The sequence below is a fragment of the Triticum dicoccoides genome, chromosome 4B (genome assembly GCF_002162155.2).
Source record: "Triticum dicoccoides isolate Atlit2015 ecotype Zavitan chromosome 4B, WEW_v2.0, whole genome shotgun sequence".
Lineage (NCBI taxonomy): Eukaryota > Viridiplantae > Streptophyta > Magnoliopsida > Poales > Poaceae > Triticum > Triticum dicoccoides.
The window spans coordinates 2,777,362-2,801,155 of NC_041387.1; the positions used below are offsets into that span (position 1 = coordinate 2,777,362).

Sequence of the window (23,794 nt, forward strand, 5' to 3'; positions counted from 1 at the left end):
ATGCCCCTGTAGGGTGTGGTAAAAGTTTGGGCGTGTTTCGAGTAGGGCTCACCATGGGCTGCTTGTAAACTATACCATCCCTGATGTAGTCTCTAGGAACCGACAAGGAATGAGTCGGATTTGTGAAGGAAGTGTGGGCCCTGTTGCTCCGTTGGCCTCGAAACTTATCTTGCTCTTAAAGAAGGCCATCGAATGACACGGAGGGAGGACCAGGCCCAGCCACTAGGGGGGGGGGGGGAATTACCTCGGCTCCATGCCTTACTTCGCGTTACCGAGTGCTCGTGTCTTGGCCCTGGACGAAGAGCAAAGCACTCGGCGTAGAGTGAAGTTTCAGTAGTTGGTTTTGCATGTCATCATAATATGGATACACTAGGGGGTCGAAAGTGTCATCTAAATATTAAAATGGCGTTAAATTTAGAGTTTCACAAATAGGACCCATGAAAACTACTCCCTCCGTTCCTAAATATTTGTCTTTCTAAAGATTTCAACAGGTGACTACATACAAAGCAAAATGAGTGAATCTACACTCTAAAATATGTCTACATACATCCGTATGTTATAGTCTAGTTGAAATGTCTAGAGAGACAAATATTTAGGAACGGAGGGAGTAGTCGACAGAAAATAGGGGAGAATAATAATACTAATTAAGTAGTAAATATAAATGCAATGAAAACCACCTTAAATCAATTTTGCATAAATGATACGAGTTGAAAAAAAAATCCGCAAAAATGTAAACCTAGTGCTTTCTTAGGGCCCACGGCTTATATGGCCTATAAGCCGAATGCTTGCGCATGGCACACGGCTTATATGTCCTGTAAGCCGAGTGCCTGCTTCGGACAGACGGGTTATAGGGTGCTCCATGACAGCTCCGTCAGCAACCTTCGTTGCAGACACGTGGTCGTTTGTCTTTGCCGAGTGTGTGCTATAAGCCGGGTGCTTTTTCGAGTAGATACCGAGTGTGTGCTATAAGCGAGACCTTTTTTGCAACACTCGGCTTATAGATGACCATAAGCCGAGTTCTTCATTTTTGCCGGGTGTTTTATTCCCTATACTCGGCTTTGAGGAGCATAAGCCGGGTGCCCAAAAAATAGCACTCGGCTTATAGGCTAACACACGGGAAAAACTAATTTTCCTGTAGTGGATGGTAGTTACAGGGATGGTCTGAGACGGTAACGTTGCTTGAATCTTGATGCGGCAATGCAACTTAAGGTCAAACTAGCCGGAGCAATTCCAAACAATAGGTAGTGTTACTATGTGGAAGCAATTTTTTTTTTGAAAAGGGGGATTCCCCGGCCTCTGCATCAGATCGATGCATACGGCCTCTATTATTAAAAAGTAAACAAGGTCTCAACAAGGTCTTACAGTTATGGAACAAAAGCAGCAGCTAGCTCACATAGAGCGTCAACTGCAAAGCAGAAACCCCAAAAGCCACAACCGGCTGGCATAAAAACAGATAGGTAAACTAAATGCCTATCCTATTACATGATCGCCATCCAAACCGGTTGAAGATATCCCGCGCTACCGTCTCCCACCGGACAGATCCAGTAACCAAACGCTCCCTGGCCTCCGTCGGAGTGAGTAAGGACCACGTACGGATCAGTGCTGTAGCTCGGAATAACACCTGCAAAAAATGAGTATTTGTTGTTCTGTTAAAAACCAAATCATTTCTACAATTCCAAATTGCCCATAATAACGCACATACTCCTACACGGATGTGTCTGGCTGTTTCGGACTCAATCCCAACAAGCCACGCCCCAAATAACGTGTTGACCGATCTCGGAGGAGTAATATTAAAGGCAATTTGCACGGAGCGCCACAACCCTCGTGCCAACGGACAGTCAAAAAATAAATGCTTGATAGTCTCATCCCGATCACAGAAACTACACCTAGTAGATCCTGTCCAGTTGCGCTTAACTAGATTTTCCTTTACCACATAAACACTTTAATCTTCAAAGGTACCTTAACTTTCCAGACCTCTTTGGAACTAGGTATCACAGTAGAATTAATGATATCAATGTACATCGATTTAACCGTGAACACCCCAGATCTAGTTAGCTTCCAACATAACTGGTCGGGCCAAGGATTTAGCTGAACCTCCATCAGCCTACGGACCAAGTGAAGCCATGCTTCCCATCGAGGCCCGACAAGCACCCTCCTAAACTGAATGTTTAGAGGGATAGACTGCATAACCGTAGCAACGAGAGCATCCCTACGCTGAACAATACGATAAAGTGTCAGATATTGTGTAGCCAAAGGCGTGTCACCAAGCCACATATCCTCCCAGAATCGCGTATTATCACCATTACCGACAATACATCTCGTTCTGTTAAAGAAAGCGGCTTTGACCCTCATAATCCCTTTCTAGAACGGCGAATCTGTAGGTCTGAGAGTAACCTGGGATAAAGTCTTTGAGTGCAGATATTTACTACGTAGAATCTGCGCCCAAGTTGCCTCTGTCTTAGAAGACAACTTAAACAGCCACTTACTAAGCAGGCATCTGTTCTTGACTTCAAGATTTTCAATACCAAGTCCCCCTTGGTCCTTTGGTCGACAAATAATATCCCATTTGGCCAATCTGTACTTCCTCTTAGACTAATCACTCTGCCAAAAGAAGCGAGAACGATAGAAGTCTAGCCTTTTCCTAACCCCAACTGGGACCTCAAAGAAAGATAAGAGAAACATAGGTAAACTCGTGAGCACCGAGTTAATAAGAATCAACCGGCCTCCATAAGACATGAGTTTTCCTTTCCAGCAACTTAGTTTCTTCTCAAACCGATCCTCGATGCACTTCCACTCACCATTTGTTAGCTTATGATGGTGTATGGAAATACCAAGATACGTGAAAGGTAAAGCCCCAACTTCACAACCAAACAATTGTGTATATGCTTCTTGTTCGTCTTTGGCTCTACCAAAGCAGAACAACTCGCTTTTATGGAAATTAATCTTCAGCCGCGACAATTGTTCAAAAAGGCATAACACTAACTTCATGTTCCTCGCTTTTGCCAAATCGTGTTCCATGAAAATGATTGTATCATCAGCGTATTGCAGGATGGACAGACCACCATCAACCAGATGAGGCACCAATCCCTCCACCTGACCGGCCTCCTTGGCCCTCCCAATCAGGATCGCTAACGTATCAACCACAATATTGAACAGAATAGGCGACATAGGGTCACTCTGTCTCAAACCCTTGTGAGTTTGGAAGTAATGACCTATGTCGTCATTAACTTTAATGCCAACACTACCTTTTTGCGTGAATGTTTCCACCTGACGTCGCCAGGTCTCATCAAAGCCCTTCATCCGTAAAGCCTGCTGGAGGAACGACCATTTGACTTTATCATAAGCCTTCTCGGAATCCACTTTGAAAATAACACCATCGAGTTTTTTCGTATGAATTTCATGAAGCGTTTCATGAAGGACCACAACCCCTTCGAGGATGTTCCTATCCGGCATGAAAGCCGTTTGAGAAGGTTGCACTACTGCGTGCGCAATCTGTGTGAGCCTGATCGTCCCAACCTTGGTAAAGATTTTGAAACTGACATTCAGAAGGCAGATAGGCCAAAATTGCTCAATTCTCACGGCATCTGCTTTCTTAGGCAACAAAGTTATCGTTCCAAAATTAAGTTGGAAAAGTTGCAAATGTCCCGAGAACAAATCATGGAACATCGGCATCAGGTCCCCTTTGATAATATGCCAGCACTTCTTGTAAAACTCAGCCGGGAAACCATTCGGCCCCGGTGCCTTGTTACATTTCATCTTGGAAATAGCCTCGAAAACCTCCTTTTCCGAGAAAGGGGCAGTTAATACATCGTCCTCCACAGCAGTAAGTTGAGGGATATCATGAACCCTAGACTCATCCAGGGACACACAGTTCTCCTCTGGTGGTCCGAACAAACGTTTGTAGTACTCGGTAATATAAAGCTTCAGGTTGTCCCGGCCGATTATTGTACCCTCATCTTGTTCTAGCTGGAAGATTCTCTTCTTCCGGTGCTTGCCATTGGCTATCATGTGGAAGAACTGAGTGTTCGCGTCCCCCTGGACAACTTTTTGCACCTTTGCCCGCAGTGCCCACTTTAATTCTTCTTCACGGAGCAACTCTTTCAGCCTCATCTCAGACTCATGCTTGATATGAAGCTCGGTGGCTAACAGAATCGTAGTTTCTGCTTTTATATCTAAGGTTTGAATAAGGGAAAGGAGTCGTTCCTTCTCCACCTTATACACTCCACCTAGATGCTTAGCCCACCCATGAAGGAAACTTCTGAGATGCCTAATCTTATTCTGCCAGCGCTCAAACGCATTCCTACCTCCTGCATCTTTAGCCCATTCTCTGGCTACAAGATCCAAGAATCCTTCTCTTTCAAACCACGCAAACTCAAAAGAGAATAAATTCTTGTTGCCCGAATAGGTAGCCCCACCAGAGTCGAGCAACAGCGGTGTGTGATCAGAAATCCCGCGAGATAGAGCATGAACAGTTACAAAGGGAAACTTCTGTTCCCAAGCAACACTAGCCAGAACCCGATCCAACTTCTCGAAAGTTGGATTTGGCAACGCGTTAGCCCAGGTGAACTTCCTACCTGAAAGCTCAATCTCTCTCAAATCTAAGCTTTCAATAATAGTATTAAACATAAATGACCATCTCCCATCAAAATTGTCATTATTCTTTTCATCACGTCTTCTAATAATATTAAAATCACCCCCAACCAGAATTGGAAGCTGCTCAGACCCGCAGACTCAAACAAGATCAGCCAAAAAGTCAATGAACAAAGTTTAGTCTTAGTGTACTGTGTACTCAGACACAATGGAAGATACATCAATGTTTGGCTGGCAGTCCCAAATAATATAAATATTAATAAGTTTGTTCTGGCCTTCTGGGTAGCAATGAACAAATTGGTTAGTCTGGTTAATAAATCAGTCCTGTTCAGTAGTACTCCCTCCGTCCCATAATATAAGACGGTTTTTGATACTAGTGTAGTGTTAAAAAATGTTTTACATTATGGGACGGAGGGAGTAGTATATATGCACCTGGTAGGTTCATCGTTAGCAATTCAGCTACACAAACTGACTGACATAGCACAAGAAACGGTACTAGATTTGCGTCCCAACAGCATGAATTGGATACCAATCCTTCTCTCGCTCGTATTTTCACAGGTCAATCTCTGAGTATGAACCGTGCTTTACACGGAATCAACAAGTGAGGACTCAGCAAAGACAATTACTTATAACTGAAAATCATTGTGTAACTCGGGAAAGTCGACCCCCTGCATTCAGTTTCAGAACGTGAAACAAACCTGACTAGAAGCCTCTATGGCTTCCAGTTTACAACTTCCAGGATATCAAAGTAACAACCATTCATTCTCTCGCTCAGTTTTCTACTTATGACACACACACACACACACACAGAGTAAGAACAAGCCAATGTGGGTTCTAAATCACTAGTGGTGCAGCAGGTCCTTGCGCTGCAAAAAGGCTATATACATTCAGGCCAAGCTAACCACGGCTACTAGAAACAGATTTATAAAAGAGAAACGAAACAAACCATAACATGCTCTAAACTGCATGTAGCAAGATAATAACATGCAACCATCTTCCTAACTGAAATTAGTAATTCAGTTGTTGGGTTTCTGAACCTGAAACTTGGACTAGCTTGCTGCTTCCTTCCTTGCACAACATAACAAGAAATTAACAGGAACAGCTGCCTACCTAAAACTTCATTTGACTATATAGCTGCACTGCATACACAAGAAATCAAATGGCACCACAAAACATATTCAGATTCAGCCAGCTCTAGCATACAAATGCTACTCAGGTTCAGCTGTGAAGCAGGACAGCACCATGTGGCACCCGCTTGGCGTATGTCGGTCAACCTGGCCATCTGATACGCCGACGTCGTCAAAACCTTTGTGCTAACAGTAAGTGAGGACCCAAATATCTTTGCCTGCTTGTGTGAATTTGGTTACAGATTCAGTGGTAGAATCTGGTTACATGCCTATCTGAATTTTGTTTGACTACTACTGTTGTCAATCGGTGTAAAGTTTTATAACCCTGAACTGACCTGACCGCACAGAACCAGGTTCCAGAACCCTGAACATGGAAGAAACAAAGAAAGTGGCAAGATCCCCATGGTTGTTCACGAAATGAAATTATGAATTTGCAAGTGGAAACCAGGAAGGGCTACCTGTATACTTGCCTTGCGTTTGCTCTGTTTCGGGTTCAGAACCTGAAATCCTGCTGGCTGCCTTGTTTCTTTCCCAACCTGGCCTAGAGATACAAAACAGAGAGCAAGCTACAGTAGCACTCCTAAGCATGTATCGGAATATATGTCTATATGACATGAGAAGTATTTGGTTTCGTTCGTGCAATGGAACCAGGGAGAGCATCTCTGATGTTCTATTTTTATTTGCTTGCAAGACCAGAATCCTATTTCTGTTTGTCCAAATCTATGTCAAGAACTAATTCTTCCAAGGTAGGTATCTTTTAAGTAGTCAGAGTTTTGTGTTCTCCATATGGAACTGAGTGCAAGACTAGAGGCGAGTGAATTATAGTAGATTTATATGAAACCGAGAGCAATATATACTACGGTCATTCACTTGCAGAATCTAATCAATGAATCCTGCTGTTTCATTTAAAGCAGTGCCTTCCATTCCATGGTTTGCTGCATCCGTAGAGAAATATTTGCAAGTGAAAGTTGGCAAGTGATATGAGCCTTCCTCTGTCCAAGCATCTGCCACATAATCACAACCATGGAAAGGAGTATCCCCGGCCAGCAGTCCAGCAGCAAATGGCTTGGCTTTACAGTTTGCAGGTACGATGGGAGCCTGCTCTCGCTGTAGTAAATTGTTAGCACGAGCCTCTGGAGAGCATCCATCCCCCGCAGCGACTCAAGCTTCCGGCAGCGATCGATCTCAAGTTTTCGCAGCCTGGGGAAATTGGAGATCCTAGTCAAGACGGGTAGCTCATACAGGTCAACCTCGACTACAGAAGCAAAGTTCTCTATACAATGGAGCCGCTAGACATTCCATATGGTTAACTTTTTCAAAGCCCTTGCATGTGTGGCAAGGCCAGGAGGGATACACCTCAATTTGCAACTTTGAATAAAAAGCTCTTCCAAGACATGCATAGCATGCACTTCCTCCACCCACTCCCACTCCTCCCATTCCACCAGTCCATTCAAGATCAGCTTGTGCAGTCTTGAAAAAGCAACCACAACCTGGGATGAAGGATGATGATGGTGACTATAAGCCTGCACAAATTCAGGACCCACATGCTTAATTGCTACAGCCCGGAATACCTCTAGGCACTCCAAACAAGGGAGCTGACACAGTCCATCAGGGAGTTGAGTGCAGCAAGCCAGGTCACGCAGCTGTAGAATCTTCAAGGACTTGAGGAGTGCCGTTGATGTGTCCCTCATCCATCTTGGGAGCTGGCACCCATAATATCCTTTGATAACAATATGCTGTATGCAAGGTGGAGGACATAGACCATCAAATACCTCCTCAATTACTCTTTGATCTTTCTCGGTGACATTTTCTTTCTTCTGTCCATCATTGCCAAATCCACTGCTGCAGTGTAAGAACAACATCGAGAGATGCACCTTTTCACCAAGCCTGGCCTTCCTGGCGAATGAACTAGCAGATACATTTTGTAGACCCACTAATCTAATGCACCTAAGATGAGAAAGAGGCCCAAGCTCTTCCAAACTGCACCAATCACCATCCATTTGAGCTGGGAATCCAAATATTGTCCTCAACTTTTTTAGAGCATGGAACCCCCTGGGCATACTAATTACACCTGTGCCCTCAAGGTCAAGATATCGTAGTTCTTGTAACTTCACAATGCTATTAGGAAGGCTCACAAGATTCCCGCAACCCTCAAAACTAAGATGTTGCAACAATTTCATCTTGTGAATGTCTTGTGGCAAGCTATTTATACCATTGCAATTTTTTACTGCCAAGTACCTCAAGTGTTTCAGTTGATGCAAAGATTCAAGCAATGCACCAGAGTCTATAGACTCCATATGTAGAGTCCGTAAACTTGAAAAAATAGCCATTGAATCACCAGGCTGAATCTTGAAATTGCCAATTAATATTATGGATCTTAGTGATTTTTGCTCTTGTAGACTTCTCAACTCAAATGCATCTGATTCTACTCCTTTTGTTTCTATAGACAACCGAAGATATCTTTGCATACTAAATGTATTACTAGTAGATTCTCCATTCTTCAGTACTAGTGATTCGTTTCTACTGACATATTGAGCAAATGAACAGACAACATCATGCATGTTGCAAAAATGTTGACCAGGGTATGATGTATCTGGCTCTATAAGGTTCCTTAGTACTAGCTCCTTATGGTACTCAATTCCAAGTTCCTCCAATCTATCAGAGTCCCCATGAACAAATCCTTCCCCAATCCACATACCGACGTTTTCGCTGTCTCCAAACAATACCTTTTTAGGTTTAAGTGAAAAATGCAAGAAGCATTGTTTTAAACAAGGGGACAAATCCTCGTAGCTAAGATATATTGCATAATTTAGCTCTTCAGGCATTTGGGATACTGACCATGCAGCATCATTCAAGAGCTTTCCCCAAGCATGGCGTAATTTCTCCTTATGGCATAGGAGTCCTCCCATCACTTTTATGGCAAGAGGTAACCCATCACATTTTCCTATAATTTGCAATCCGATATCTTTTAGCATATCAATCGTTGGTTCACTTTTCTCCGTTGTCAGTATCTGCAATCAGTTTAAGCCCAGAGTCAATAGTGAACGCATAAATTTTTTGAGTCGTTAAACAGTTAATAAATAACCATTGTATTATTTACTTGAGATAGAGCTGATGTTACTCTCACCTGCTTGGTAAGTAATGACCATGCATCTTCAGGTCCCAATTTGTCAACATGGTGATACGGGTGCACGGCTTTTAGGCCTCGGGCAACAGTCCCATGTCTTGTGGTGACAAGGACTCGGCTACCAGGAGCGCCATAGCTAAACGGGACCTTGAGCAAGTTGTTCCATTCATTGTCTCCCCACATGTCATCCAAGACAAGAAAGAACTTTTTGTCTCTTATGGCGACCGCAAGATCCGGCACAAGTAGAGATTTATCTTGAGCCCCGCCGTCTGGGAGCTTTCCTTTGGCGGTGATGATGGCAGTCTTGAGCAGCTCAGCCTCACTGAATTCTTTTGTGACACTCAACCATATCTTCGTATTGAACCCGTGTTGGATAGCCTCATCATTGAAGACCTTCTTTGCAAGGGTGGTCTTGCCGATCCCGCCGACACCAACAACGGCGACCAACATGACATTAGCAATATCATTTCTGTTAGTCAGCTTGTCCACCAGGGCCCTTGTATCCTCTTCAATCTTATAACCTACCACACCCGACTGCTCTAACACCGGATTTGTTTTCCGGTAAGCAGCAATAGGTCGGGCCAACCTCCGGTCCTCATAGGAACTCAGACCGAGGAAGCTGAAGGCAGCACTTCGATCCTTGATAGAGTCGAGCGTCTGGTTCAGCTTCTTGATGCGGCCACCGATTTCATGGGAGAAGCGGGGATTCCGCAGGCAGAAGAGCAAGGGGTTACAACACCCCATATCCGGCGGCGATGATCCCCTCTCCATCGCCTTGAGCCGGCAGAGGTCAAGGATGTCGGTGGCTTCGTACATGGCGCGCTTGAGCTCGGTCACCCATTGCTGCACGCTATCATCCGTGATGCGCCTCCTCTCGGCGTCAGCAAGGAGGTTCTTGAGGTCCCCAGGCTTGACGCCCATCGTGTCAATGTCGCCGGAGACGCCGAGCATCATCCCCAGCTCCTCCTCCGCAACCTGCTTGAGCAGGTCGCCCAGGTAGGACGCGAAGGCTTCCAGCACCATCGCCATGATTAATTTCCCCTCCTTGCTCTCAGGGGACGTTTGGTTGGTTGGGTCACAGCCAGGTGGTGTGGATTGAAAGGCGCAAAGCTGCAATGTAGTAGTGCTCCCTGTTTGTAGCGGCCGGGTTGATTGATGCCAGGGGTAGCTAGCAAGCTAGGTTGATACTTGGCTTGATCCGTCTTCCGCCATGAGTGCGCGTCGCAGTCTTTGCTAAAGCTGCCGGCGTCAGCGAGGAAACTGTCTTGGCTAGGCTGGGCGCGTTGCTCAGTTTGTGCTCCCGTGCTCTGTTTTTGCTCTGTTTCCTCTTATAGTTTTTTCTTAGGGGGTTCCTCTGATAGTTAGTGATACTAGTTTGAGAACCTGAAGCTTGACATATTTCCTTGTAGAATAAAGAGAGCAAGAGTTGACTAAACTTAATTTGATTACATTGAAGAAACAACAGGCAGTTTCAGTACTCCCTCTGTTTCAGTTTACAAGTCCTGAACGTATACCTAAGTTTTCAATTTTATCTCCCTAATATAAATTATATAACACAAAATTTATACCGTTTGAAAATAGAACATCTGAAGTTTATATTGGTATATTTTTTTGTAATATATGACTTGTATTAGGCTGGTCAAATTGACGACCTAGGGGCACGCGCACGTCCTGTAAACTGAGAGAGAGGGAGTACCTCAAACAACAGTCCTCGCCTGAAATAATTAACCTGGCTCTGATCTTTTCTCTACTCTGCTTGCTCACTTGACAGTACGTAGCTTCCAAAACCATGTGGCTGTGATCTTTGCTATTGGACTCAACTGAATTGAGGAAACAGAGTATTTGGTTTCAGTACCTCAAACCCTATGGCTTCAGTGGATTCTCAATCGCTGCATGTGTTGTTAAATGGCAGCCATTAGCACAGTAGATGCTTCATAGGTTGCTCATCAGTATCAAGTTAATCATTAGCTCACAAAATCACAGTAGATTCCAATAGCAAACCAAAGAAGGACTGTGCGATAGGCGGAAAGCGTCATACCTCGTTGGAGGGGCGCGTTGCATGTTTATATGGCAGGGGCGCACCTCCCTGGATAACAGCGCATACAAGATGTTTTTGAGATTACATGCTTGGAGAACAAGGGATAAGTGAGAGAGATTCGGTTCAAAGAGATATAGAGATAAGCACCGAAACTACTTAAACATCTATCCCTAGTCTATCTCTATACAAGGCTGCGTTTAACATCCTCCCTTAATCACAATTTCATCAAGTTGAGATTATGCTTGAAGTCTTCAAAACTCCGTGTGGGCAAGGCCTTGGTGAATCCATCAGCAACTTGATCTCTGGAGTGTACAAACTGAATGTCAAGTTGCTTGTTGGCAACTCTTTCTCTGACAAAGTGAAAATCTATCTCTATGTGTTTTGTTCTAGCATGAAACACAGGATTAGCAGACAGATAAGTGGCACCAAGGTTGTCACACCACAAACATGGAGCTTTAGTGTTTTTCACACCAAGTTCCTTAAGAATGGACTGAACCCATATAATTTCTGCTATTGCATTTGCCAATGCTTTGTATTCTGCCTCTGTACTGGATCTAGACACAGTTGCCTGTTTCCTTGCACTCCATGATATTAGATTAGGGCCAAAAAATACTGCAAACCCACCAGTGGAGCCTCTATCATCCAGACTGCCTGCCCAATCAGAATCAGAGAAGGCACTGACCAAGGTGGATGGTGACTTGCTGAAATTAAGACCAATGCTCAAAGTATTTTTGACATATCGAACTATACGTTTAGCAGCAGTCCAATGAACAGTGGTGGGTGCATGAAGAAACTGACATACTTTGTTCACAGCAAAAGAAATATCAGGCCTTGTTAAAGTTAAGTACTGTAATGCACCAACTAGGCTTCTGTATCTAGTGCCATCCTCTTTGCTTAGAGGTGTACCTTCTGTAAGAGACAGTTTTTCAGAACTTGACAAAGGAGTGGGTGAGGGTTTACAACCTTGCAAGCCAGCCTATTTTACCAAGTCAATAGCATATTTTTCTTGGGAGAGATGAAGTCCATCATCATGTTTCTTCACTTCAATCCCTAGGAAATAATGAAGATTGCCAAGATCCTTAAGAGCAAAATCTGTACTCAAATCCTTCAACAATGCAGTTATTGCCTCATCAGATGAACTTGTAACAATAATGTCATCAACATAAATGAGAACAAATATGGATGTGTTCAGTTTATTGTAAATGAACAAAGAAGTGTCAGACTTGGAAGGAACAAAACCAAGTGTATGCATTTTGTGACAAAGGCGTGAGTACCATGCCCTCGGTGCTTGCTTTAACCCATAAAGTGCTTTGTCAAGTTTGCATACAAATGAGGGTGCTTTTTCATTTTCAAACCCAGGAGGTTGCTTCATGTATACCTCCTCTTCCAGAACGCCATGCAAAAACGCATTCTGTACATCAAGCTGCCTGAGACTCCAACCTCTAGAAACAGCAATGGACAAACCAAGACGTATGGTTGCAGCTTTACCAACAGGACTAAAAGTATCTTCATAGTCTATCCCTTACCGTTGCTTGAAACCCTTGGCAACAAGTCTTGCTTTGTACCGGTCAATGGTTCCATCAGATTTCCTCTTTATCCTGAAAATCCATTTGCAATCAATGAGGTTTTTACCTGGCTGTGGAGGAACTAGATGCCATGTGTTATTTTTCTCAAGTGCCAAATATTCTTCCTTCATTGCCTTTTCCACTTGTCATCACCAAGTGCTTCCTCAAGCGTGCTTGGCTCACCTGGTTCACCTGTAGAACAGACTAGACCATATTTTGTTATATGTTTGTAATCAATGGGTTTTATCACACTTTGTTGTAGACGTGTTTTTCGTTGTGAAGGTGCAGCAGGATCAGTGGCCACAGAAGATCCTGGGCCAGGAACAGGAGTTCCAGGCGCTGCAGCTCCCGAGGCAGATTCGCCTCGTGTTTGCTCCGGATCCTCTGTGGCTTCAGCCCGCGGTCCAGGTTCTGTCGTCGCCGCAGAAGATCCCAGGCGCCCGACCGGCTCATCACGGGCGCATGATTGCGCGGGCCCGCGCAGATCAGCGCCGGATTCAGCGCCCGTCGCCCGCGTGTCCACGCGCCGCTTGTAGCAGCGCGATTCGTCGGGAAAGCGCGCAACACTACGGTCATTCAGAGGCTGCCCGTTGTCGGGCGCTGATTGGCGCGGAGCGGACGCCGGGTCGCCTCCTGCTGGCAGCGAGCGCGTGTCGCGCGCGGAGTCGTCGCCAGACGCACGAGCGAGCGGGCCCGTTGCTGGATCTGCCGCGTCAGCCTACACGGATCCCGGCGCAGATTGCCTGCGCTGCTGCTCCTGCCGCGATCCCGAGGCGGATCCAGCGCACTCCGAGGCGGATTTGCTCCCCTGACTGTGACACATGAAATATGGCACTTGGGGAGTAATTTGTGCATCATTTTCTTCTCTGTTTTCAATTCCGTTTTCTCCTGCAACATCACAAAGCTCATGCGCATGGTTAAGAGGGTTAGTCATCATTTGATCATCACAGTTATCTTCTCCCCCATGATGAAGGCCGGATAGATGAGATGGCAGAAGGAGTATTTCTTGACGAAGTCTAGCACCGGCATTAGGATGAAGATTAGCAAACGGGAATTTAATTTCATCAAAAATCACGTCACGTGAGATATAGACACGGCCAGTGGAGATGTCAAGACACTTTACTCCTTTATGAAGAGGGCTATAGCCAAGAAAAGCACATTGCTTTGAGCGAAACATGAGTTTGCGATTATTTTAAGGGCGAAGATTAGGCCAACATGCACATCCGAACACACAAAGTGACTTGTAGTCAGGTTTGACGTGAAGTAGCCTCTCTACTGGAGTTTCATTATTGATAACACGACTAGGAAGCATGTTGATGATATAGACATCTGTGAGAAAAGCCTCGTCCCAAAACTTGAGGGGCATGGAGGCGCCAGCTAAAAGGGCTAGTCCTACCTCAACTATGTGTCGGTGTTTTCGTTCTGCTGAGCCATTTTGTTGGTGAGCGTGAGGACATGAAACATGGTGAGAAATACCAAGGTTTTGGAAGAAAGAGTTCAACTTTTCGTACTCTCCCCCCCAGTCTGATTGAACAGCAATGATCTTGCTGTCAAACTTGCGCTCAACAAGAGACTGAAAGTTTTGAAAAACTTGAAAGACGTCAGATCTTTTCTTAAGGAGATAGATCCAAGAGTATTTGCTGTAGTCATCAATGAAACTTACGTAATAAGTGTGTCTACCAACGGAGCTAGGGGCAGGACCCCAAACATCGGAAAAGATTAATTGCAATGGTTTTGTAGAGACACTAGTTGATATAGGATAGGGTAATTGATGACTCTTTGCACGTTGACATGAATCACAAACTGTTTCAATGTTTCGCTCACCAACAAACGGGAGCTTATTTTTCCTAAGTAATCTTTCAACTAAAGAAAATGATGCATGGCCTAATCGATCATGCCATCGTGTTGACGAAAGCTTGGCAACACCGTAGGCTTGTTTATTGAATCTTTGACGCTCCAGAATCAACGGGTAGAGCCCTCGAACGCATCTACCTCGATAAAGTACTTTCTTCGTTGCCTGATCCTTGATCAAAAAGAAAAAAGGATGAAACTCGAGGAAGACATGATTGTCAATGGCAATTCTATGAAGGGAGAGAAGATTCATACTAGCACTAGGGACATGCAAAAAATTTCTAAGATAAAGTTTACGATGGGGAGTTTTAATAACTGTATGACCAACATGACGAATCCTCATACCTGCACCACTAGCAGTGTGGATTTGGTCCTTGCCGCGGTACTTCTCCCGCGTGGTCACATTCTCAAGCTCGCTGGTGATGTGTTCGGTGGCCCCACTGTCGACATACCAATTAGTGTCGACGCCGTAGGAGCCGTCCGCAGCAGCAGCCACCTTGTCCTCATCCTGGGAGGAGTCATCATCATCATCGTAGCGGTACCAGCAATCCCGAGCGCTGTGCCCGAGCTTGCCGCAGATCTGGCATCGCGGTGCATCCGGGCGCGCTCTGTTGGAGCCACCGCCGCCGCGTCCCTTCGGGTTGGTGGAGGGGGAACGTCTAGCGCGGGTGTTATTGGAGGAGTTGCCGCCGCCACCAGATCGGGACTTGCCGCGTGAAGCTCCGCCGCGGCGGCCACCGCGGCCACGAGAGGCAGCATTAGCGGATGACTTGAAGCCGCCCGCCCCCTGGTAGAGCGCCATGCGCTGGTCAAAGTTGCTGAGCATGGTGAACAGCTCATCCAGGGTGACGGGAGAGGTGCAAGCATCGAGGGCCGACACCAGAGGCTGGTACTCCATGTCCAGCGCGTGAAGGATGTAGGAGACGATCTCGTCGTCTTGTAGCGGCTTGCCGGCCGCGGCGAGTTCATCGGCGAGGCCGCGCATGTGGGCGAAGAAAGTGGCGACCGGTTGGGTTCCCTTTTGCGCATGAAGCAGAGCCGTGCGGATGTTATTGATGCGGCTAAGCGACTGCGAGGAGAACATGGCCGCCAGTGTTGTCCAGAGCGCGTGCGTCGTGGTGATCGCGGTCACCTGCACCAACACCTCTTTGGAGAGATTGTTGAGCAGATAACCGAAAACTTGTTGATCCTCCCGGACCCATATTGGGTGGAGAGGGTTGGGCTCGGTGGAGTCCTTGCCGTCCTTGTCCTTGCCAGGAAGGAAATGGGCCGGCTCCGGTGTGCTGCCGTCGGCATAGCCGAAGACGCCAGCTCCCCTTAGCTGCGGCGTGATCTGGACTCGCCACAGTACGTAGTTCGTACGGGTGAGCTTCTCCGTGACCTGGTTGTTGAGGCCGATCTGGGAGGAGCCGGAGGAAGACATGCTAGGCACTAATGGAGATTGGAAAGCTTAGATGTACTGGAAGAGGGATGCTCTGATTACCATGTGCGGTAGGCGGAAAGCGTCTTACCTCGTTGGAGGGGCGCGTTGCATGTTTATATGGCAGGGGCGCACCTCCCTGGATAACAGCGCATACAAGATGTTGTTGAGATTACATGCTTGGAGAACAAGGGATAAGAGAGAGAGATTCGGTTCAAAGAAATATAGAGATAAGCACCGAAACTACTTAAACATCTATCCCTAGTCTATCTCTACAAGGCTGCGTTTAACAAGGACCACCCTGCTCTCGGCAATACAAATTGCCAGTTTGCGCAAGAACCGCCGATCCCATCTCTCCAAACATCGAACAAAAGATTATTATTATCGTGTGCTTCACAACTTCAAAGAAGTCATCAATAATATTTTATTTTATTTGAGCCACACTGCCAAAGCTTAAGAGATGCACCCAAAGAACCGCTATGTACAGAGCAAATTACAGTAGAAATACCCCAGAACCACCCTACTATTGGCTACAGAATTAAATTGCCAACGAATTGAGCATGCCCATACGGCTCAATTAGCAGCATCTTCCTTCCCAGACTGAATGAAGTGAAGAAGAGCGCCGTGTGTACAGTTGCAGTTTCAGAACCTGAAACTATATTTGTTGGTTTCCTTCTGGACAATAATCGAGACAGCAAGTTGGACATGGTGACGCACCATGCTATGCAGTGAATTTTATCGTCTCCGGAGAGCATCGTATCATCTGATCTTTGGTAACCCTCTCTGAATTTCTAGGATGCCATGCGCTCAGGGACAAACCGAGAGATGTTGGGGTCTGAATTACCGCAGGTTCTTAACTGGCAACCATGTGTCTCTAACATTTATAACATTTTCCACTTATACAATGGATCAAGATCACGTTTGAAATTACTGAAAAGAAACAACAGTTTGTTTAGTTGGCTCATCATCGACATGATAAATTTCTCATCAACATTTGTTCTCATCAACGTTTGGTTGGCTCATTAGCAGTCTCATAGCTATTATTGTGTGCTCTCTTTCCTCATCAGCAGCACTTGTTTCACATTCTGACTAGTAGCCTGTTTCCCTGCACACAATAACCCAAAGAAAGAAGAACAGCTCCCTGAACATAATGTCATTGGACTGATTGAAGATACAACAGAAAGATTGACCATCCAGCCAGCAGGTCATCATTATGTTCTTATGATTGATCATCTTATGATTGAAGATACAACAGAAAGATAGACCCACACACCGCCACGAATTTGATCATCTTATGATTGATCATGGACACTACATCACTCTTAATTCCTAGAACATACAGTAACAACAATCCTGCAGTCCGGAACGTGAATGCCTCCACTTTACCAACAGTCATTTGTGCTACCGTGATACAAGAGCTGAAATACTAGTACACCATTGATGGGTATATCCAAAAAATCGTAGTTTTTCAGCGAACCAAATTAAAGAACCTACACAACTCACCTCCAAAAGAAGAAAATGCTGATTTAGAGGAAAAGTAGGCAAATTGAAAAAGTAGCATTTACACTTTGTGGCTTCCTTGCCAAACTGACAACGACAAAGAGTTGAGGCTACTTGCAGTATTGTCTAGGCAAATTGAAACGAACTGAGCTTGCCAGCCTAATTAAGCATCAAAGGAGATATACCATGTATTGTGGGTCACAACTTCAATAACATACATCACATTGTTCTAAGCTTAATAAAGTCATGTTATCATGATACAAATGAATCAATACTTTTTTCCCGACTCACATCTCAGGATTACAAGACATACCATTTTCCTTACTCACATCTCGGAATTACAGCACTACCATTTACCTGGCAGCAAAGCCTTTATGGGTCTCGCTTATATATCAAGTGTGACGGTAGAACCGAGCTCTAGCTTCATATGGAGTTCACTGCAACAGATGGAAAACTATACCATCACAGTAGTCGGGGGTTTGCATGGCCAACTCACTAGCCGTAGGAAGGAAGTGGAGGCAGCCTTAATTTACTTGATTCCACCTGCACGGATCTGGTCATGATAGACAACATGAGATTCCAATTGTTTCCATGAAAAAACCAAGAGTACTCAAAACTAGAAGTTGTAGTAGCAGACATACATATATTCTTGCATCATATGTCCCATTCATTGCTGTGCTTGAGTTGCGCCCAATTCCTCTTCTTCCACCAATCGACCCTGGCAAGGGAAACGAAACAGTGGGAGATATATTCAGCTATCCTATATCATACTGATGAAAATAATATGCATGGAACCAACAAAGATTAAACTAAGGAAGAATATTATTATTAGCTAGATTGAAAGAGGGAGGGACCAAAGTATTACCTGATGAATATTTGTCTGTATGTTGCAGGATTCAGATATGTAGAGCACGTGCCATTTCTTCTCATCTTTTCCATCCTTTGCATAAGCCTCGACGTGCTTGATATGACTGAACTTGTCCCACTCGGAGCTAGATTCACCCTCAGCCATGGAAGTGAGTACTTGAAGGCTGCAGGTCAGCAGCAAATGACTAGGCTTTACAGTCTGCAGGTAGACCGGAAGTTCATTTTCGCTGTTGAAAATGGTCAGCTCGAGTCTCCGGAGTGCAGACATCTCCTGCAGGGACTCAAGCTCTGGGCAGTACTTGATTGTAAGCTTTTGTAATTTTGGAAGATTGGAGATGTTGACCAATTCGGGTATGTCATACAAGTCGAGCTCAACTACATAAACAAAGTTCTCTAGGGAGTTGAGAGCATCGACGTTCCATATCTCTAGCTTCTTCAAAGCCATTGCATGGGACATAAGCCCCAGAGGTAGACGGTCTAGTTTGCAAGCATTGATTTCAAGTTCCTCCAATAAGGGCATAGATTTCACTTCTGTCTCCCAAATCCACTCGTCCCACTCCTCCATTCCTTCAAAAGTCAGCTTCTGGAGTCTAGGAAATGTAGCAGCCTTGGACACTCGATTACCGGAGCCTTGGACACTCGCAGCCACTGAATGGCGGTGCCGCTGATTGTAGTGTTGGATGAATTCACGACCGATACACTTGATTACCGGAGCCTTGGACACTCGCAGCCACTCCAAATACGGGAGCCCACACAAGCCATCTGGGAGTTCGGTGCAGCAAGGCAGATCCTCGAGGACTAGAAGCTTCAAGCTCTCGAGAGGCACCATAGCTGTGGATGTCATCCATCCTGGGAGCCGACGACCAAAATATCCTTTTATTTTGATGTGTTCTATGCAAGGCTGAGGACATAGCACATCAAACACCGCCTCAATTATTTTCTTCTCAGAATCAGAGACTTCTCCTTGGACCAACCCATCTCCCACTCTACCACCACATTTCAAACCAAGATAGGTAAGTTGTTTCTTTGCATTTATCCATGCCTTTGCAGCCAACAAGGCACTAGATACATTTTCTAGGCTCTCTAGTGAAAGTTCATTGAGCTGGGAAAGAGACCCCAACTCTTCCAAACTACACCAGTCACCATCAGTATAGGCTGGAAACCCATATAGTGCACTCAAATTTGTAAGATCTCGGAAACCCCTAGGAATACTATTAACAAGAGTGTCATCAATATCAAGGAACCTCAACCCTTGCAGCTTGATAATGCTATCAGGAAGTTTCATGAAACTTCCACAACCTTCAAGGCAAATATGCTGTAGGAACTTCATCTCATGGATGTTCTCTGGTAGTCTACACATATCAGTCCTCTTTAATGCCAAATATCTCAAATGCTTGAGTTGGTACATAGATTCAACCAGTGCAGCAATATTTGCAGAATCTATATGCAAAAGACGTAGACTTGGGAAGATAGTCAACGAATCCCCAGGCTGACTTTTGAGGTTTCCAGTTAATATTAGTGACCTAAGCAATTTTTGCTCTCTTAAATATCTCCACTCAAATTCATCGGATCCTGCTCCTTTTGTTTCTATGGATAATCTAAGATAATTCGGTGATCTAAGATTTTTTTTGATAGTATCTCCATTGTGACCTACTAGTGTTTCATCCCTAACCACAAATTGAGCAAATGAGCGGATAACATCATGCATGTTGCAAATAAGTTGACTAGGGTACTCTGTATCTACCTCTATAAGGTTCCTTACTATTAGCTCCTTATAGTACTTATTCCCTTCTTCCAAACTACGCTTATATGTGTCTCCTTCAACCAATCCTTCACCAACCCACATGGACACAATTTCAGAATCATTTATCACTGTTTTTTTTGGTTTAAGGGAGAAGTGCAAGAAGCACTGTTTTATGTACGGGGATAAGTCCTGATAGCTGAGATATATGGCATAATTTAGTTCCTTTGACATTTGAGATACTGACCAGATATCATCATTCAGGACATCTTGCCAATCACGTCGTGTTTTCTCCTTCTTGCATAAGAGTCCACCCATAACTTTTATAGCAAGTGGTAAACCATCGCACTTTGCTACAATCTGAAACCCAATATCTTCTAGCATATCAACTTCTGGTTCATTTTCCTCTGATGTGAGTACCTGCAAATAGAAACTAATTGATAAGCTGCATGCAATCCATAATAATTGCAAACATAAGTCGGAATAATTAATCCATTAGTTACTTTTGTAAGCTGTACGTCATGCATACAAATGAACTTATGTTATAGTGAAATTCAAGGCAAGGAAGCATTAGAAATAGATAAAGTTCAGATCGGTAGACCTATGCAAGTGTAGATCAAATTAACTTAACAGTGTGGTCCCAAACGACGTGTATTAATATAATATATTGAGTTTTGGGAAGTGCCGACCTGCTTCTTGAGCAATGACCAAGCATCTTGTGGAGCTAATTTGTCAACATGATGGTACGGATGAAAGGCTTTCATGCTTCGGGCTACAGTGTCATGTCTGGTGGTGATGAGGACTCTACTACCGGGGCCACCATAGCTAAAGGGAGTCATTAGATGTTTGTTCCATGCATCGACATCCCACATGTCATCTAGTACAAGAAAGAACTTCTTGTCCTTGATGGCATTCTTGAGAGCATCGACGAGTAGGGCCTTGTCTTGAGCCCCACCCCCTCTAGGCAGATCTGCCCCAATGGCAGTGATGGTCGTGCTTAACAACTCAACATCGGTGAAATCTTGTGTGATGCTAAGCCATATCTTCTTAGTAAACTTGCCTTCGATGGCCTCATCATTGAAGACCTTCTTGCCGAGGGTAGTCTTACCAATCCCTCCGATACCAACAATGGCGACCACGACGAGGCGACCATTCTTGTCACCTACCACCTCCCTTGTAAGCACCTCCACAAGTGCCCTCGTGTCCTCCTCGATCTTCTCTCCAACCACACCGGACCGCTCTATTAGTGAATCTGTTTTGCGGCTAGTGGCGGGAGACGGAGTGGTCTTTTGGTCGTGGTAGGCTTCTAGCTTGATGAAATTGAAACTGCTGCCCCTCTTGCAAATATCATCCAAATTTTGGTTGAGCAGCTTGATGCGGGTGCCGATGTCGTGGGTGTGGATGGGATTCCACATGCAAAAAAGCAGAGGGTTCAGGCACCCTCTGTCCTTTGTTTGACCTTCCTCCATGGCCTTGAGCTGACATAGGTCGACAATGTCGGTGGCTAGGTACATGGCACGCTTCAGTTCGCCCACCCACCCCCGCACACTCTCATCGGTGATGTTCCTCCTATCAGCATCAGCAAGGAAATTCTTGAGGTCCCCAAGCTTGATGTTCAGGTCTTTGATCCCATCGGATACGCCGATTAGCATGGCCACCTCCTCTTTGGCCATCTCGGGAAGCATGCTGGTCACGTAGGATGCCAAAGCATCCAGAACCCCCGCCATCGGTTGCAGGGTTAGCTCACGCTTGAACTAGTACTGAAAAGAAGCATGGAAATAAAAATTAGTCCTTTGTATTACTACCTCGCTTTTTTGCATCAACAATCCCATGCTAACAGGAAGGATAATCAGACTCACTCACTAGAGGCTAGTAACAAATCCAAAGGAAAATGTGGCTTGCAAAGATAGTGCACAGAAATTCGGCTCGAAATAAAACCGATATAGTATTACCTTGAACAAACACCAAGAATTGAAACGGAAAGACACATGATCAGCTCTTTCAAAAAAGAAAAATAGCTAGAGTAAGTGTTGTGTAGCTGGATTCAGCTATGTACCTTGAATGGACTAGAGAGATGAGAGACGGATCTTGTTGCAGAGATAGATATCCCGTGCTGTCTCGCAAGTAGTTGCAGGGTCCAGTGCCTTGAGCTGGAACTAAAAACAAAGGATGCACACAAAATGAGTCCTCTTTATTACTACCTTTCACACATCAATAGTGACATGCAAAAAAATAGATTCACTCAGCATTTTAGCAGAGACTACCAACAATTCGTTGTAAAGGAAAAGCATGGATTGCACACAAAAGAAAGTGCACACTAAATAGAGGGGACGGTCAATTTTTGAATAAGTGGGGTGGTGCTGCTGCAATCGATGAATTACCTTGGATCATTTGGAGAGATGATAGAAGTAACAGTGAGAAGAAAGCGAGACCCCTTGGTCTAGATCTGGCGATCTATATCCGGCAGTCAGCAATGGTCCTAGTACTTGCGGTCTAGCACAATGCTGCGTGAGGTTGCCATCTCTGTCCTACATTGCAGAAATTAAAAGCTTGTTATTAAGAAAAAGATCCGAGCTTAATTCGTAGTGCAGAAATCAAAATGCAAGCTTTGTAGTACTGAACAAAACGGAGCCTCTGTAATAATTAATAATCTAATGTGTGAGCTTAATTTGTACTGCAAACCAAAGCTCTAAAAACTACTAGGTGCTTTCTACTGAAAAGATGTGAGCTCAGTTGGTACCGCACAACAAATTTGACAGCACAAATCACAGGCTCAAAATCTCGTAGCTTCCTAGGTACGTACTGAAAGAAGATCTGAGCTCAACTTGCACAGCACAAATCAAAATAAAAGCTTTGTACGTACTCAACAAATCGGAGCTTTCTATGACTGCGCAAACCCGGAACCCGATGCTTTCTTGTGCTGAAAAATTTAGAGTTGTATACGTAGTACGGAAATCATATAAAAGATTTAAGAAACAAAGCTGAGCTGCTGCGTCCCCATTGAGATCCGATCTGAGGATCCGCACCTTGCTAGGACCAAGAGAAGATGAAGAGGGTCCTCACCTTCTACTTCTATGGTGGCTGCGGCAACGTCGGGCGAAGCGGTCGTCGGCGTCGCGATGTGCACGGCCGGCTGCGGAGTAGAGGAGAAAGACAGAGTGGGAGTGAGCAGAGTGAATTAGCAGACTGGAAGGGTGAATTTAATCTCGGTTGGCGTACGCAATGAGCAGAGCAAAGGTGGCCGACAAAGGTCTGTAGCTTCACGAGGGCTGAGGTCCCAATCAATCAGCCAAAGGTGGTAGGCTCCAGCCACATGGCCGTCTCTGTCCAGAGCAGTGAGCACTTCTTCATTGATTGAGGTCCCAGCCACCTTCCCCACCCTACCCCACCCGGCCAAATTTGATGTTTTGATTTTTATTTTAAGTTCATTCTAGTATGACTCTGGTATAAAAAAAAAAGGATCTGACCCTTTTCCTACGAATGAGTAGGTTGATGGTAGGGTTGCATAGCTTACCGCCGAGGTTCTCGGCGGTAGGTTAACGGCAGCCGCCGTCATCTAACTTTGTTGTTGCTGACTTGTCCTAACGGCCATACCGCCTATGAGGCTGGCGGTAGGGTGTAATAAGCTACCGCCGCATTGTTTGGCGATAGGGTCATGTACCTGCGCCTAGTGCTGTAGCCTCGTCGACCACCACACCGTCGCCCCCAACCAAGGTCAGCCGCCTCTCAACACGGCGCCCAGCCTACCCGCCGGCCACCCTGTAGTCGCACCCCCTGCCGTTTACCTTGCCACTAGGATCAACCGCCGCTCCCCACGCCGCAGGCCACTCACGTCGAGACCGCACATCACTACGCCTGATTAGGATAGGAACTGGCTGTTTTTTTTGAGAGAGAGAGAGAGGAGGAACCGAGGGGAATTTTTTTCTAGGGTAGGAACAGGGCAGATGGACAGCGTATGAGTGGAATCG

General features: G+C 45.2%; 1 protein-coding gene and 2 pseudogenes across 4 annotated transcripts; all 3 read right to left on the reverse strand.

Moving 5' to 3' along the window:
• Positions 1-1,478: 1,478 nt before the first annotated feature.
• LOC119294387 lies at positions 1,479-6,121 on the reverse strand (annotated as a pseudogene).
• Positions 6,122-6,622: 501 nt separating this feature from the next.
• Positions 6,623-9,873, reverse strand: LOC119294388 (annotated as a pseudogene).
• Positions 9,874-17,353: 7,480 nt separating this feature from the next.
• Positions 17,354-23,001, reverse strand: LOC119294473 (putative disease resistance protein RGA3). 4 transcript variants are annotated; one of them, XM_037572659.1, is made up of 8 exons: positions 22,890-22,990; positions 22,690-22,746; positions 22,208-22,349; positions 21,883-21,982; positions 20,516-21,586; positions 18,084-20,246; positions 17,860-17,936; positions 17,354-17,771 (listed from the first exon to the last, which is right to left on the reverse strand). In XM_037572659.1, the coding sequence occupies exons 5-7, from the start codon at positions 21,551-21,553 to the stop codon at positions 17,886-17,888; spliced, it is 3,252 nt and encodes a 1,083-aa protein (XP_037428556.1). In that variant the 5' UTR covers positions 21,554-21,586; positions 21,883-21,982; positions 22,208-22,349; positions 22,690-22,746; positions 22,890-22,990; the 3' UTR covers positions 17,354-17,771; positions 17,860-17,885. The 4 variants fall into 4 exon arrangements, with proteins under 4 accessions (XP_037428556.1, XP_037428553.1, XP_037428555.1 ...); XM_037572656.1 differs by having other exon boundaries at positions 22,208-22,354; XM_037572658.1 differs by lacking the exon at positions 22,690-22,746 and having other exon boundaries at positions 22,208-22,354; positions 22,890-23,001.
• Between the last annotated feature and the right edge of the window lie 793 nt (positions 23,002-23,794).